Below are 14,903 nucleotides of genomic sequence, written 5' to 3'. Positions count from 1 at the left end.
AGAGTACGAGAGGAAGCTTGCCGGAAACATAAAAAATGACTGCAAAAGCTTCTATAGGTATGTGAAGAGAAAAAGATTATTGAAGACAAACGTAGGTCTCTTGCAGTCAGACTCAGGTGAATTTATAATGGAGAACAAAGAAATGGCAGACCAATTGAACAAATACTTTGGTTCTGTTTTCACGAAGGAAGACACAAATAACCTTCCGGATGTACTAGGGGACCGAGGGTCTAGTGAGAAGGAGGAACTGAAGGATATCCTTATTAGGCGGGAAATTGTGTTGGAGAAATTAATGGGATTGAAGGCCGATAAATCCCCGGGGCCTAATTGTCTGCATTCCAGAGTACTTAAGGAAGTGTCCCTAGAAATAGTACATGCATTGGTGATCATTTTCCAACAGTCTATCGACTCTGGATCAGTTCCTATGGACTGGAGGGTAGCTAATGTAACACCACTTTTTAAAAAAGGAGGGAGAGCGAAGGCCGGTTAGCTTGACATCAGTAGTGGGGAAAATGTTGGAATCAATTATTAAGGATGAAATAGCAGCGCATTTGGAAAGCAGTGACAGGATCAGTCCAAGTCAGCATGGATTTATGAAAGGGAAATCATGCTTGACAAATCTTCTGGAATTTTTTGAGGATGTAACTAATGGAGTGGACAAGGGAGAACCAGTGGATGTGGTGTATTTGGACTTTCAAAAGGCTTTTGACAAGGTCCCACATAAGAGATTGGTGTGCAAAATGAAAGCACATGGTATTGGGGGTAATGTACTGGCGTAGATAGAGAATTGGTTGGCAGACAGGAAGCAGAGAGTTGGGATAAACGGGTCCTTTTCGGAATGGGAGGCAGTGACTAGTGGAGTGCTGCAGGGCTCACTGCTGGGACCCCAGCTTTTTTCAATATACATTAATGATTTAGATGAAGGAATTGAGTGTAATATCTCCAAGTTTGCAGATGACACTAAACTGGGTGGCAGTGTGAACTGTGAGGAGGATGCTAAGAGGCTGCAGGGTGATTTGGACAGGTTAGGTGAGTGGGGAAATGTATGGCAGATGCAGTATAATGTGGATAAATGTGAGGTTATCCACTTTGGTGGCAAAAACACAAAGGCAGAATATTATCTGAATGGCGTCGGATTAGGAAAAGGGGAGGTGCAACAGGACCTGGGTGTCATGGTTCATCAGTCATTGAAAGTTGGCATGCAGGTACAGCAGGCGGTGAAGAAGGCAAATGGCATGTTGGCCTTCATAGCTAGGGGATTTGAGTATAGGAGCAGGGAGGTCTTACTGCAATTGTATAGGGCCTTGGTGAGGCCTCACCTGGAATATTGTGTTCAGTTTTGGTCTCCTAATCTGAGGAAGGACGTTCTTGCTATTGAGGAAGTGCAGCGAAGGTTCACCAGACTGATTCCCGGGATGGCAGGACTGACATATGAAGAAAGACTGGATCGACTGGGCCTTTATACACTGGAGTTTAGAAGGATGAGAGAGGATCTCATAGAAACGTATAAAATTCTGACGGGACTGGACAGGTTAGATTCAGGAAGAATGTTTCCGAAGCAGAGGACACAGTCTAAGGATAAGGGGTAAGCCATTTAGGATTGAGATGAGGAGAAACCTCTTCACTCAGAGTTATTAACCTGTGGAATTCCCTACCGCAGAGAGTTGTTGATGCCAATTCTTTGGATATAATCAAGAGGGAGTTAGATATGGCCCTTATGTCTAAAGGGATCAAGGGGTATGGAGAGAAAGCAGGAAAGGGGTACTGAGATGAATGATCAGCCATGATCTTATTGAATGGTGGTGCAGGCTCGAATGGCCTACTCCTGCACCTATTTTCTATGTTTCTATAAAGAGAACTGGTGCTAAGATTCTCAAGCACTATTGCATCTGAACCATCCAGGCATCATAACACTTCTAAATTGAGCTTTGTAAATGGTGGAGACACTTTGAGGGGTTAGGAAGTTAGCTGCTCTTTTCAGAGTATCCAGCCTTTGTCCTGCTCTCATAGTCATGTTGTTGACCCCCTATCTCTTCCCTCCCCGCCCCACCCAGTATGCTGATGGTGAGAGACTCAATGATTGTGATGCCTTTAGGCCTTTTCTTGTTAGCGATGGTCATTGCCTGGCACTTAACATGAACATTATCTGCCATTTGTTAGCCCAAGCTTGGTTGTTATCCAGGTCTTGCTAAAGAATGGCATGGGTCACTTCATCGTCAGTGGCATTGTGAAGAGAGCGAACAGCCACACTCTTGACCTTATGAGGGAGGGTAGGTCATTGCTAATAGATGAACATGGGGAAGCAGTCTTGAACTTGTGCAGCAATGTCCAGCTGTGGCCTTCGACAACCACAACCATGACCTCTGTGTCAAGTATGATGCCGGCCACTGGAATAATTAACAGAGGATTCAATCGAATAATGTATAGACAAAGATGCTTTTTGTTTCATAACCAATACTATTCCTGTATCATCATCATCATCATCATAAGCAGTATCTCGAAACAAGGATGACCCACTTCCACACCAAAAAGGGATGAGTTCACATGAAGGACCTAATATTCCAGGTCCTGAACTGCACCCTGAAGGGTGGAAGATGCCTGTGCGTGGATTTTTTTAATGTGTGGTGGCCGTTGCACACCAGCCACCACACGGGCTTGACAGAGCTAGGTCTTGGTCCAGTGGCAAGGGTTATCCAAGATGGCTGGAGACCTGCTCTGCTGCACGGAGCTAGTGCGCACACATATCGCAGTGTGGGCTGGCCCGTGCTGCCCCTGGGCCCCTGGCCCCGAACTCACACCTCTCCTGGGCCCCAATCACATCCCTCCACAGTCTCTCGCCACTCCTGCTGTACCTGCCCACACTCCAATCACCGGCCTAGACCTTGATGACATCACTTTTCGCTGCCATCGCCCTCCTGCACCAGATCGTGCTGTACCTTGCCGTGGTATGCCTCCACGCTGCTCCCGGGTCGCCCACCTCCACTCCTTTTATGGCCCCGACCTATGGCTGGTGTTCTCACGCAAGTCGGGGCCTCCACGCTGTATACACCAGTTGTCAAATAAACATGTTTATACCTTGATCTCCAGCTTTGCTTTCCTCAGCTCCGCAACCGTGTCAACAATGGCATTATACTTCTCAGCAGCTTCCTGAGAAAGCAGAAGCACAGAGTTAGATTCAATGGAAGGCCTCTTATTAAATATGGTTTTATTTCTGCAAACTGGAAAACTCAAGTCAATTGAACTACAAGATTGCAGCTAAATTAATGGGAACATGCCAAAAGCATCCATTATTTACATAATAAAAGATAGCTGTAGATATCCTTATTTTTAGAACACAACAGATTTGTTGGGGTTCTTTGAGATGGGGATAAAATTAAAGTTCACATTTAGTTGTACTATAAAACAAAACCTAAAAAAACAATTATTTTCATAAACCTCCATCTCTAATCAAATAAATTTCAAAATGTGGGTAGATATAGTTTATGCTAAGGTATTGTTTCATCCTAAACAGGAAAATGCCATGTCTGTGCTGAGTTCAATGATCTGAGTTGGGTTGGCAAAGGCAGGAAAAGCACTACAACTAGCCACAGCATCCGTGTGCTCAGGAATGCAAGGTGGGATTGATGGGATGGAAGACAGAGAGATTAGCTATGGATTCAGTTCCTGATTGCTGTCCAATGACCCCTGGTAGACAGTGCATAGAAACATAGAAAATAGGTGCAGGAGTAGGCCATTTGGCCCTTCGAGCCTGCACCACCATTCAATATGATCATGGCTGTTCATGCAACTTCAGTACCCCATTCCTGCTTTCTCTCCATACCCCTTGATCCCTTTAGCTGTAAGGGCCACATCTAACTCCCTTTTGAATATATCGAACAAACTGGTCTCAACAACTTTCTGTGGTAGAGAATCCCACAGGTTCACAATTCTCTGAGTGAAGAAGTTTCTCCTCATCTCAGTCCTAAATGGTTTACCCCTTATGCTTAGACTGTGACCCCTGGTTCTGACTTCCCCAACATTGGGAATATTCATCTAACCTGTCCAATCCTGTCAAAATTGTATATGTTTCTATGAGATCCTCTCTCATTCTTCTAAATTCCAGTGAACATAAGCTTAGTCGATCCAGTCTTTCTTCATGTGTCAGTCCTGCCATCCCGGAAATCAGTCTGGTGAACCTTCGCTGCACTCCCTCAATAGTAAGAATGTCCTTCCTCAGAGTAGAAGACCAAAACTACACAATATTCAAGGTGTGGCCTCACCAAGGCCCTGTACAACTGTAGTAAGACCTCCCTGTATCTATACTCAAATCCTCTCGCTATGAAGGCCAACATGCCATTTGCCTTCTTCACCGCCTGCTGTACCTGCATGCCAACTTTCAATGACTGATGTGCCATGACGCCCAGGTCTCGTTGCACCTCCCCTTTGCCTAATCTGTCACCATTCAGATAATATTCTGCCTTCCCTGTTTTTGCCACCGAAGTGGCTAACCTCATTTATCTACATTATATCACATCTGCCATGCATTTTCCCACTCACCTAACCTGTTCAAATCACCCTGCAGTCTTTTAGCATCCTCCTCACAGCTCACACTGCCACCCAGCTTAGTGCCATCTGCAAACTTGGAGATATGACATTCAATTCATTTGTCTAAATCATTAATGTATATTGTCAATAGCTGGAGTCCCAGCACAGAACCTTGCGGTACTCCACTCATCACTGCCTGCCATTCTGAAAAGGACCCGTTTCTTCCTACTCTTTGCTTCCTGTCTGCCAACCAGTTCTCTATCCACGTCAATCCATTACCTGCAATACCATATGCTTTCATTTTGCACACTAATCTTTTGTGTGGGACCTTGTCAAATGCCTTTTGAAAGTCCAAATACACCACATCCACTGGTTCTCCCTTGTGCACTCTACTAGTTACATCCTCAAAAAATTATAGAAGATTTGTCAAGCATGATTTCTCCTTCATAAATCCATGCTGACTTGGACCGAGCCTATCACTGCTGTCCAAATGTGCTGCTATTACATCTTTAATAATTGATTCCAACATTTTCCCCACCACCGATGTCAGGCTAACTGGTCTATAATTACCCGTTTTCTCTCTCCCTCCTTTTTTAAAAAGTGGTGTTACAGTAGCAACCCTCCAGTCCATAGGAACTGATCCAGAGTCGATAGACGTTGAAAAATTATCACCAAAATGCATCCACTATTTCTAGGGTCACTTCCTTAAGTACTCTGGGATGTAGACTATCAGGCCCTGGGGATTTATCAGCCTTCAACCCCATCAATTTCCCTAACACAATTTCCCGCCTAATAAGGATATCCTTCAGTTCCTCCTTCTCACTAGTCCTTCGGACCCCTAGTATATCCGGAAGGTTATTTGTGTCTTCCTTTGAGAAGACAACCAAAGTACTTGTTCAATTGGTCTGCCATTTCTTTGTTCCCCATTATAAATTCACCCGAATCCGACTGCAAGGGACCAACGCTTGTCTTCACTAATCTTTTTCTCTTCACATACCTATAGAGGCTTTTGCAGTCATTTTTTATGTTTCCGGCAAGCTTCCTCTCGTACTCTATTTTCCCCCTCTTAATTAAACCCTTTGTCCTCCTCTGCTGCATTCGAAATTTCTCCCAGTCCTCTGGTTTGCTACTTTTTCTGGCAAATTTGTATGCCTCTTCCTTGGATTTAACACTATCCTTAATTTCCCTTATTAGCCATGGTTGAGCCACCTTCCCCATTTTATTTTTACTCCAGACAGGGATGTACAATTGTTGAAGTTTGTCCATATGGTCTTTATAGGTTTGCCATTGCCTATCCACCGTCAACCCCTTAAGTATCATTCGCCAGTCTAATCTAGCCAATTCGCGCCTCATACCATCAAAGTTACTTTTCCTTAAGTTCAGGACCCTAGTCTCTGAATTAACTTTGTCACTCTCCATCTTAATAAAGAATTCTACCATTTTATGGTCACTCTTCCTCAAGGGGCCTCGCACAACAAGATTGCTAATTTGTCCCTTCTCATTATACATCACCCAGTCTAGGATGGCCAGCTCTCTGGTTGGTTCCTCGACATATTGGTCTAGAAATCCAGCCCTAATACACTCCAGGAAATCCTCCTCCACCACATTGCTACCAGTTAGGTTAGCCCAATCAATATGTAGATTAAAGTCACCCATGATTACTGCTGTACCTTTATTGCACACATCCCTTATTTCTTGTTTGATGCTGTCCCCAACCTCACGGCTACTATGTGGTGGCCTGTATACAACTCCCACTAGTGTTTTCTGCCCTTTGGTATTCCGTAGCTCCACCCATATCAATTCAACATCATCCAAGCTAATGTCCTTCCTTACTATTGCATTAATTTCCTCTTTAAACAGCAACACCACCCCACCTCCTTTTCCTTTCTGTCTATCCTTCTTAAATGCTGAATACCCCTGGATGTTGAGTTCCCAGCCTTGGTCACCCTGGAGCCATGTCTCCGTGATGCCAATCACATCATACCCATTAACGTTATCTGCGCAGTTAATTCGTCCACCTTATTCCGAATACTCTTCGCATTGAGGCACAGAGCCTTTAGGCTTGACTTTTTAAACACTTGTTAGCCATGGTTGAGCCACCTTCCCCGTTTATTTTTACGCCAGACAGGGATATACAATTGTTGAAGTTCATCCATGTGATCTTTAAATGTCTGCCATTGCCTATCCACGTCAACCCTTTAAGTATCATTCGCCAGTCTTTCCTGGCCAATTCACGTCTCATACCATCAAAGTTATCTTTCTTTCAGTTCAGGACCATAGTCTCTGAATTAACTGTGTCACTCTCCATCTTAATGAAGAATTCTACCATATTATGGTCACTCTACCCAAGGGGCCTCACACAACAAAATTGCTGATTAATCCTCTCTCATTACACAATACCCAGTCTAGGATGGCCAGCTCTCTAGTTGGTTCCTCGACATATTGGTCTAGAAAACCATCCCTTATACACTCCAGGAAATCCTCCTTCACCGTTTGGCTACCAGTTTGGATAGCCCAATCTATATGCAGATTAAAGTCACCCATGATAACTGCTGTACTCCCGTGTGTAGTTAATACTCCTGTGTGTAGTCACTACTCCCGTGAATAGTCACTACTTCACCATCTCAGCAAAACCCCAGCCCTGCACAAGGTAGAAAAGGCCATCCGTCAGCTCAAGAACAACAAGGCATCGGGAGCGGATGGAATCCCCGCTGAGGCACTAAAGTATGGCGGAGCGGCACTATTGGCACGAATGCATGACCTCATCTCTCATCTGGAAGGAGGAGAGCATGCTGGGAGATCAGAGAGATGCAATAATCGTAATGTGGACAGTCCGACTGTGGCAACTACAGAGGAACCTCCCTGTTATCATCCACTGGGAAAGTAATCGCTAGAATCCTCCTCAATTGTCTTCTCCCTGTGGCTGATGAGCTCCTCCCAGAGTCACAGTGCAGATTCTGTCCACCATGGGGCACAACGGACATGATCTTTAGGGCACGACAACTGCAAGAGAAATGCGGGGAACAGCACCTACCCTTGTACATGGCCTTCTTTGACCTTACAAAGGCCTTTGACACTGTTAACCATGAGGGACTATGGAGTGTCCTCCTCCATTTTGGCTGCCCCCAAAAGTTTGTTGCCCCATCCTCCGCCTGTTCCATGATGACATGCAAGCTGTGATCCTGACCAACAGATCCACCACAGACCCAATCAATGTCCGAACTGGAGTCAAGCAGGGCTGCGTCATCGCTCCAACCCTCTTCTCGATCTTCCTTGCTGCAATGCTCCACCTCACACTCAACAAGCTCCCCGCTGGAGTGGAACTAAACTATCGAACCAGTGGGAAGCTGTTCAACCTTCGTCGCCTCTAGGCCAGATCCAAGACCGTCCCATCCTTTGTCGTCGAACTACAGTATGCGGACGATGTTTGCATCTGCGCTCATTCAGAGATTGAACTCCACGTCATAGTCAACATCTTCACCGAGGCATACAAAAACATGGGCCTTACACTAAAAATCCGTAAGACAAAGATCCTCCACCAACCTGACCACTCCACATAGCACTGCACCCCCGGTCATCAAAATCCACAGTGCAGCCTTGGACAACATGGACCACTTTCCATACCTTGGGAGCCTACTATCAGCAAAGGCAGACATAGATGACGAGGTTCAACACTGCTTCCAGTGCGCCAGCGCAGCCTTCGGCCGCCTGTGGAAGAGAGTGTTAGAAGATCAGGCCCTCAAATCTGGCACAAGCTTAAGGTCTACAGGGCTGTAGTGATACTAACCCTCCTATATGGCTCAGAGACATGGACCATATACAGCAGACGCCTCAAATCACTGGAGAAGTACCACCAACGATGCCTCTGTAAGATCTTACAAATCCCCTGGGAGGACAGACGCACCACGTCAGTGTTCTCGATCAGGCCAACATCTCCAACATCGAAGCACTGACCACACTCGACCAGCTCCATTGGGCGGGCCAGACACAAGACTCCCAAAGCAAGCGCTCTACTCAAAACTCCTACGCGACAGGCGAGCCCCAGGTGGGCAGAGGAAACATTTCAAGGACACTCTCAAAAGCCTCCTTGATAAAGTGCAATATCCCCACCGACACGGGAGTCCTGACCAAATTCCGCCCTAAGTGGAGGAACAGCATCCAGGAGAGCGCTAAGCACCTCGAGTCTTGTCGGCGAGAACATACAGAAAACAAGCGCAGACAGCGGAAGGAACGTGTGGCAAACCAGACTCCCCACCCACCCTTTCCTTCAACGACTGTCTGTCCCACCTGTGACAGAGACTGTAATTCCCATATTGGACTGTTCAGTCACCTGAGAACTCACTTTTGGAGTGGAAGCAAGTCTTCCTCGATTTCGAGGAACTGCCTATGATGATGATGATGATGAGTAGTCACTACTCCTGTGTGAAGTCACTACTCCCGCGAATAGTCATCACTCCCCACCCCCGCGAATAGTCACTACTCATATGTGTTGCAACAATCGCGAATAGTTACTACTCCTGTGAATAGTCACTACACCCGTGCGAAGTCACGACTTACGTGTGAAGTCACTCCAGCCGTGTATAGTCACTTCTTTTGTGATATGAGGTGGCTGGTGAATGACTTCCTTCAGAGCATAGGACAGAACAATTCACTAGAAAGTAACCTTGCACTTTTAACCCTGAAATATGTGGCGGAGAAAAGATTGTAAATTCCATGTACTTTTTTTGGAAAAAGAAATGATGAACTGAATGGGACACACTTAACATGGGGTTTAAGCACAACATTTTAGCAGAGATAGGTCAGCCATCCATGCAAAAGAAAATATTAAAGTCACAGGCTCTTCCTACTGGAAATTCCAGACTGAAGAAAATGAGCATTGCCATTGCTCCCTGGCTAAACTATCCCAAATTCATCTGCTAGATATCAACTCCAAAATGGTGCCAGCCACCAGGGGGTGAAAGTAGAAGAATAAAAAGTCAGAGATAGAAAAATTGGAAATATTTTTTTTTAATATATTTTTTTTTAAGTTCTAACCTGAATTCAGTTCTTTTATGTGTGCCAACCCATAGCAGTAATTTGACATAAATTAGCAATACCAGAGAGACTACAAGGAGGTGTAGTTTGGTAAACAAATATTAGACTTTATGTGGTGCATTAGATTGAACGAGGATTGTAAGCAAGTTGGGGATCAAGGGGAGGTTGGAAGTAGAAGCTTTTTAGATGGGAGGGGTGAAAGCCAAGCAGGTGGGAGAGGAAAGAAAGAAGTTGACTCCAATGTGCTGAATTCCTTCTGATACTCAAAGCAATTCAGATAAGCTCATGTAACAAGGGGCCATCTTTGAATCGTGGGCTTTAATTGAAACAGATTAGAAACAGTAGCGGTTACTCTCCCAGTTTTGACTTTTTATGCTCGCTGAGGTAATGTCGCTGATGTCAGATCACACTTGGGAGCTTTATTTCCATTGTGTGCTATCTTAACACTCTGCTAATATGTTTGCCTTAAGTTCTTGTCTGCACTACTTTAACGCAATTTTTGATCTTATTATTTTGACTACATTAAAATAGTGGACAGTAATCAAATGCCCTCGCCAGTGCGCTAAAAATGCCGCACGGAGGAAATGAAATTCCTTGGTGTACTATGTACAATTCTGGTCACCAAGTTCAAGAGGGACATTGATATATTGGATCAGTTCATATAAGATTGATGAGAATGTAAAGGGCCTGGTTGGAATAGTGTTATGTATGTATGCTTGGGTTTACTAGCCACCAGGTAGCACCACTGTTGGAGGTCATTGGGCTGTGCGCACGTGTGTGCGGCCCAAGTATAAAAGGCCAGCCATTTTGTAATGTAATCACTTTGGGCCCTAATAAATTAGAGCCAGGTTTGTGCCTGTTCGGAGTTTGCAGTATTCAGTCTATTGAGTTATTGCATACACAACATTTGGCGACGGGGTAACAAGAACTTTCGCTTGCAAAAATGAGCATAATTGGAATTCTGGGGCGATTGCAGTTGCAGGGAGCAGCGGCAGCGTCGTCGGAGGCGGAGCGGGACGTTGGTGAGGCCTACAAGAGGCCCAGCAGTTGCAAGGAGCAGCGGGAGGTCGAGGAGGCGAGCCGGTGCAGCTGCAGCAGGGAGGCAAAAAAGAAGTAGAAAGAAATCAAAAGGTGACGTCACAGCCAAGGGGGTAAGTGATTGGCTGGTGATTGGTAAGTAGCTTTTCTTCTTCTTTTTCTGTATCAGTAAGCAACCTTTAGCATTGTTGTTGCCAAATTAAGTTAATCTAAGGGTTAAGACATGGCAGGAGAGCTCGGACACGTGTTATGCTCCTCCTGTACTATGTGGGAAGTCAGGGACGCTTCCGGTGTCCCTGACGACTACGTGTGCGGGGAGGGTATCCGCCTCCAGCTCCTGACGGACCACATTGCGGCACTGGAGCTGCAGGTGGATTCACTCTGCAGCATGCACGATGCTGAGAATGACGTGAATAGCACGTTTAGCAAGTTAGTCTCACCACAAGTAAAGGGTACACGGCCTGATAATAAATGGGTGACCAACAGGAAGAGCAGTGGAAGGAAGGTAATGCAGGGGTCCCCTGCGGTCATCCCCCTGCAAAACAGATACACCGCTTTGGGTACTGTTGGAGGGGATGACTCATCAGGGGAGAGCAGCAGCAGCCAAGTTCATGGCACCGTGGCTGGCTCTGCTGCACAGGAGGGCAGGAAAAAGAGTGGGAGAGCTATAGTGATAGGGGATTTGATTGTAAGGGGAATAGATAGGCGTTTCTGCCGCCGCAACCGAGACTCCAGGATGGTATGTTGCCTCCCTGGTGCAAGGGTCAAGGATGTCTCGGAGTGGGTGCAGGACATTCTGAAAAGGGAGGGTGAACAGCCAGTTGTCGTGGTGCACATAGGTACCAACAATACAGGTAAAAAAACGGGATGAGGTTATACAAGACGAGTTTAGGGAGCTAAATTAAAAAGTAGGACCTCAAAAGTAGTAATCTCAGGATTGCTACCAGTGCCACGTGCTAGTCAGAGTCGGAATCCCAGGACAGTTCAGATGAATATGTGGCTTGAGGAGTCGTGCAAAAGGGAGGGATTCAAATTCCTGGGACATTGGAAACAGCTCTGGGGGAGGTGGGGCCAGTACAAACCAGACGGTCTGCATCTGGGCAGGACTGGAACCAATGTCTAAGGGGGAGTGTTTGCTAGTGCCGTTGGGGAGGAGTTAAACTAGCATGGTAGGGGGGATGGGAACCTATGCAAGGAGACAGAGGGAAATAAAATGGAGGCAGAAGCAAAAGATAGAAAGGAGAATAGTAAAAGTGGAGGGCAGAGAAACCCAAGGCAAAAAACAAAAAGGGCCACATTATAGCAAAATTCTAAAGGGGCAAAGTGTGTTAAAAAAACAAGCCTGAAGGCTCTGTGCCTCAATGCGAGGAGTATTCGGAATAAGGTGAACGAATTAACTGCGCAGACAGCAGTTAACGGATATGATGTAATTGGCATCATGGAGACATTGCTCCAGGGTGACCAAGGCTGGGAACTCAACATCCAGGGGTATTCAACATTTAGGAAGGATAGGCAGAAAGGAAAAGGAGGTGAGGTGGCATTCCTGGTTAAAGAGGAAATTAATGCAATAGTAAGAAGGGACATTAGCCTGGATGATGTGGAATCGGTATGGGTGGAGCTGCGGAATACCAAAGGGCAGAAAACGCCAGTGGGAGTTGTGTACAGACCACCAAACAGTAGTTAAACAATTATTTTGCTTCGGTCTTCACAATAGAAGACAAAAAGACCATGCCAAAAATTGCTGGTCATAGGAATGTGGGAAGGGAGGACCTTGAGACAATCACTATCACTAGGGGGGTAGTGCTGGACAGGCTAATGGGACTCAAGGTAGACAAGTCCCCTGGTCCTGATGAAATGCATCCCAGGGTATTAAAAGAGATGGCGGAAGTTATAGCAGATGGATTCGTTATAATCTACCAAAATTCTCTGGACTCTGGGGAGGGACCAGTGGATTGGAAAGCAGCTAATGTAACACCTCTGTTTAAAAAAAGGGGGCAGAAAAAAGGCAGGTAACTATAGGCCGGTTAGTTTAACGTCTGTAGTGGGGAAAATGCTTGAAACTATCATTAAGGAAGAAATAGCGGGACATCTAGATAGGAATAGTGCAATCAAGCAGACGCAACATGGATTCATGAAGAGGAAATCATGTTTAACTAATTTACTGGAATTCTTTGAGGATATAATGAGCATGGTGGATAGAGGTGTGCCGATGGATGTGGTGTATTTGGATTTCCAAAAGGCATTCGATAAGGTGCCACACAAAAGGTTACTGCAGAAGATAAAGGTACGCGGAGTCAGAGGAAATGTATTAGCATGGATCGAGAATTGGCTGGCTAACAGAAAGCAGAGAGTCGGGATAAATGGGTCCTTTTCAGGCTGGTAATCGGTGGTTAGTGGTGTGCCACATGGATCGGTGCTGGGACCACAACTGTTTACAATATACATAGATGACCTGGAAGAGGGGACGGAGTGTAGTGTAACAAAATTTGCAGATGACACAAAGATTAGTGGGAAAGCGGGTTGTGTAGAGGAAACACAGAGAGGCTGCAAAGAGATTTAGATAGGTTAAGCGAATGGGCTAAGGTTTGGCAGATGGAATACAATGTCGCAAAGTGTGAGGTCATCCACCTTGGGGAAAAAAAACAGTAAAAGGGAATATTATTTGAATGGGGAGAAATTACAACATGCTGCGGTGCAGAGGGACCTGGGGGTCCTTGTGCATGAATCCCAAAAAGTTAGTTTGCAGGTGCAGCAGGTAATCAGGAAGGCGAATGGAATGTTGGCCTTCATTGCGAGAGGGATGGAGTACTTAAGCAGGGAGGTCCCGCTGCAACTGTACAGGGTATTGGTGAGGCCGCACCTGGATTACTGCGTGCAGTTTTGGTCACCTTACTTAAGGAAGGATATACTAGCTTTGGAGAGGGTTCAGAGACGATTCACTAGGCTGATTCCGGAGATGAGGGGGTTATCTTATGATGATAGATTGAGTAGACTGGGTCTTTACTCGTTGGAGTTCAGAAGGATGAGGGGTGATCTTATAGAAACATTTAAAATAATGAAAGAGATAGACAAAATAGAGGCAGAGAGGTTGTTTCCACTGGTTGGGGAGACAAGAAGTAGGGGGCACAGCCTCAAAATACGGGGGAGCCAATTTAAAACCGAGTTGAGAAGGAATTTCTTCTCCCAGAGGGTTGTGAATCTCTGGAATTCTCTGCCCAAGGAAGCAGTTGAGGCTAGCTCATTGAATGTATTCAAATCGCAGATAGATAGATTTTTAACCAATAAGTGAATTAAGGGTTATGGGGAGCGGGCGGGTAAGCGGAGCTGAGTCCACGGCCAGATCAGCCATGATCTTGTTGAATGGCGGAGCAGGCTCGAGTGGCTGGATGGCCTAGTCCTGTTCCTAATTCTTATGTTCTCGCAGTGAGGTTGGGGACAGCATCAAACAAGAAATAAAGGATGCGTGCAATAAAGGTACAGCAGTTATCATGGGTGACTTTAATCTACATATTGATTAGGTTAACCAAACTGGTAGCAATGCAGTGGAGGAGGATTTCCTGGAGTGTATTAGGGATGGCTTTCTCAACCAATATGTCGAGGTACCAACTAGAGAGCTGGCCATCCTGGACTGGGTGATGTGTAATGAGAAGGGACTAATTAGCAATCTTGTTGTGCGAGGCTCCTTGGGGAAAAGTGACCATAATATGGTGGAATTCTTTATTAAGATGGAGAGTGACACAGTTAATTCGGAAACTAGGGTCCTGAACTTAAGGAAAGGTAACTTCGATGGTATGAGGCGTGAATTGGCTAGAATAGACTGGCAAAGGATACTTAAAGGGTTGACGGTGGATAAGCAATGGCAAATATTTAAAGCTCACATGTTTGAACTTCAGCAATTGTACATCCCTATCTGGAGTAAAATTAAAACGGGGAAGGTGGCTCAACCGTGGCTAACAAGGGAAATTAAGGATACTGTTAAAACCAAGGAAGAGGCATATAAATTGGCCAGAAAAAGCAACAAACCTGAGGACTGGGAGAATTTTATAATTCAGCAGAGGAGCACTAAAGGTTTAATTAAGAGGGGGAAAATAGAGTACGAGAGGAAGCTTGCAGGGAACATAAAAACTGACTACAAAAGCTTCTATAAATATGTAAATAGAAAAAGATTAGGAAGACAAATGTAGGTCCCTTGCAGTCGGATCCAGGTGAATTTATTATGGGGAACAAAGAAATGGCAAACCAATTGAATAAATACTTCGGTTCTGTCTTCATGAAGGAAGACACAAATAACTTTCCGAATGTACAAG

At 45.3% G+C, this 14,903-nt stretch overlaps 1 protein-coding gene across 1 annotated transcript in view; it reads right to left on the bottom strand.

Annotated features, from left to right (window-relative positions):
- Window positions 1-14,903, bottom strand: part of LOC139255081 (flagellum-associated coiled-coil domain-containing protein 1-like) — a 147,287-nt gene that overhangs the window by 39,633 nt on the left and 92,751 nt on the right. The window contains exon 12 of the mRNA XM_070873870.1: window positions 3,076-3,147. Within this exon, the coding sequence (XP_070729971.1) occupies window positions 3,076-3,147 (72 nt within the window). The remainder of the gene's footprint in view (window positions 1-3,075; window positions 3,148-14,903) is intronic.

The sequence above is a fragment of the Pristiophorus japonicus genome, chromosome 3, assembly GCF_044704955.1.
Source record: "Pristiophorus japonicus isolate sPriJap1 chromosome 3, sPriJap1.hap1, whole genome shotgun sequence".
Lineage (NCBI taxonomy): Eukaryota > Metazoa > Chordata > Chondrichthyes > Pristiophoridae > Pristiophorus > Pristiophorus japonicus.
Note: the sequence above shows the minus strand (reverse complement) of the source record. Positions and strands in the feature narration are given on the sequence as shown.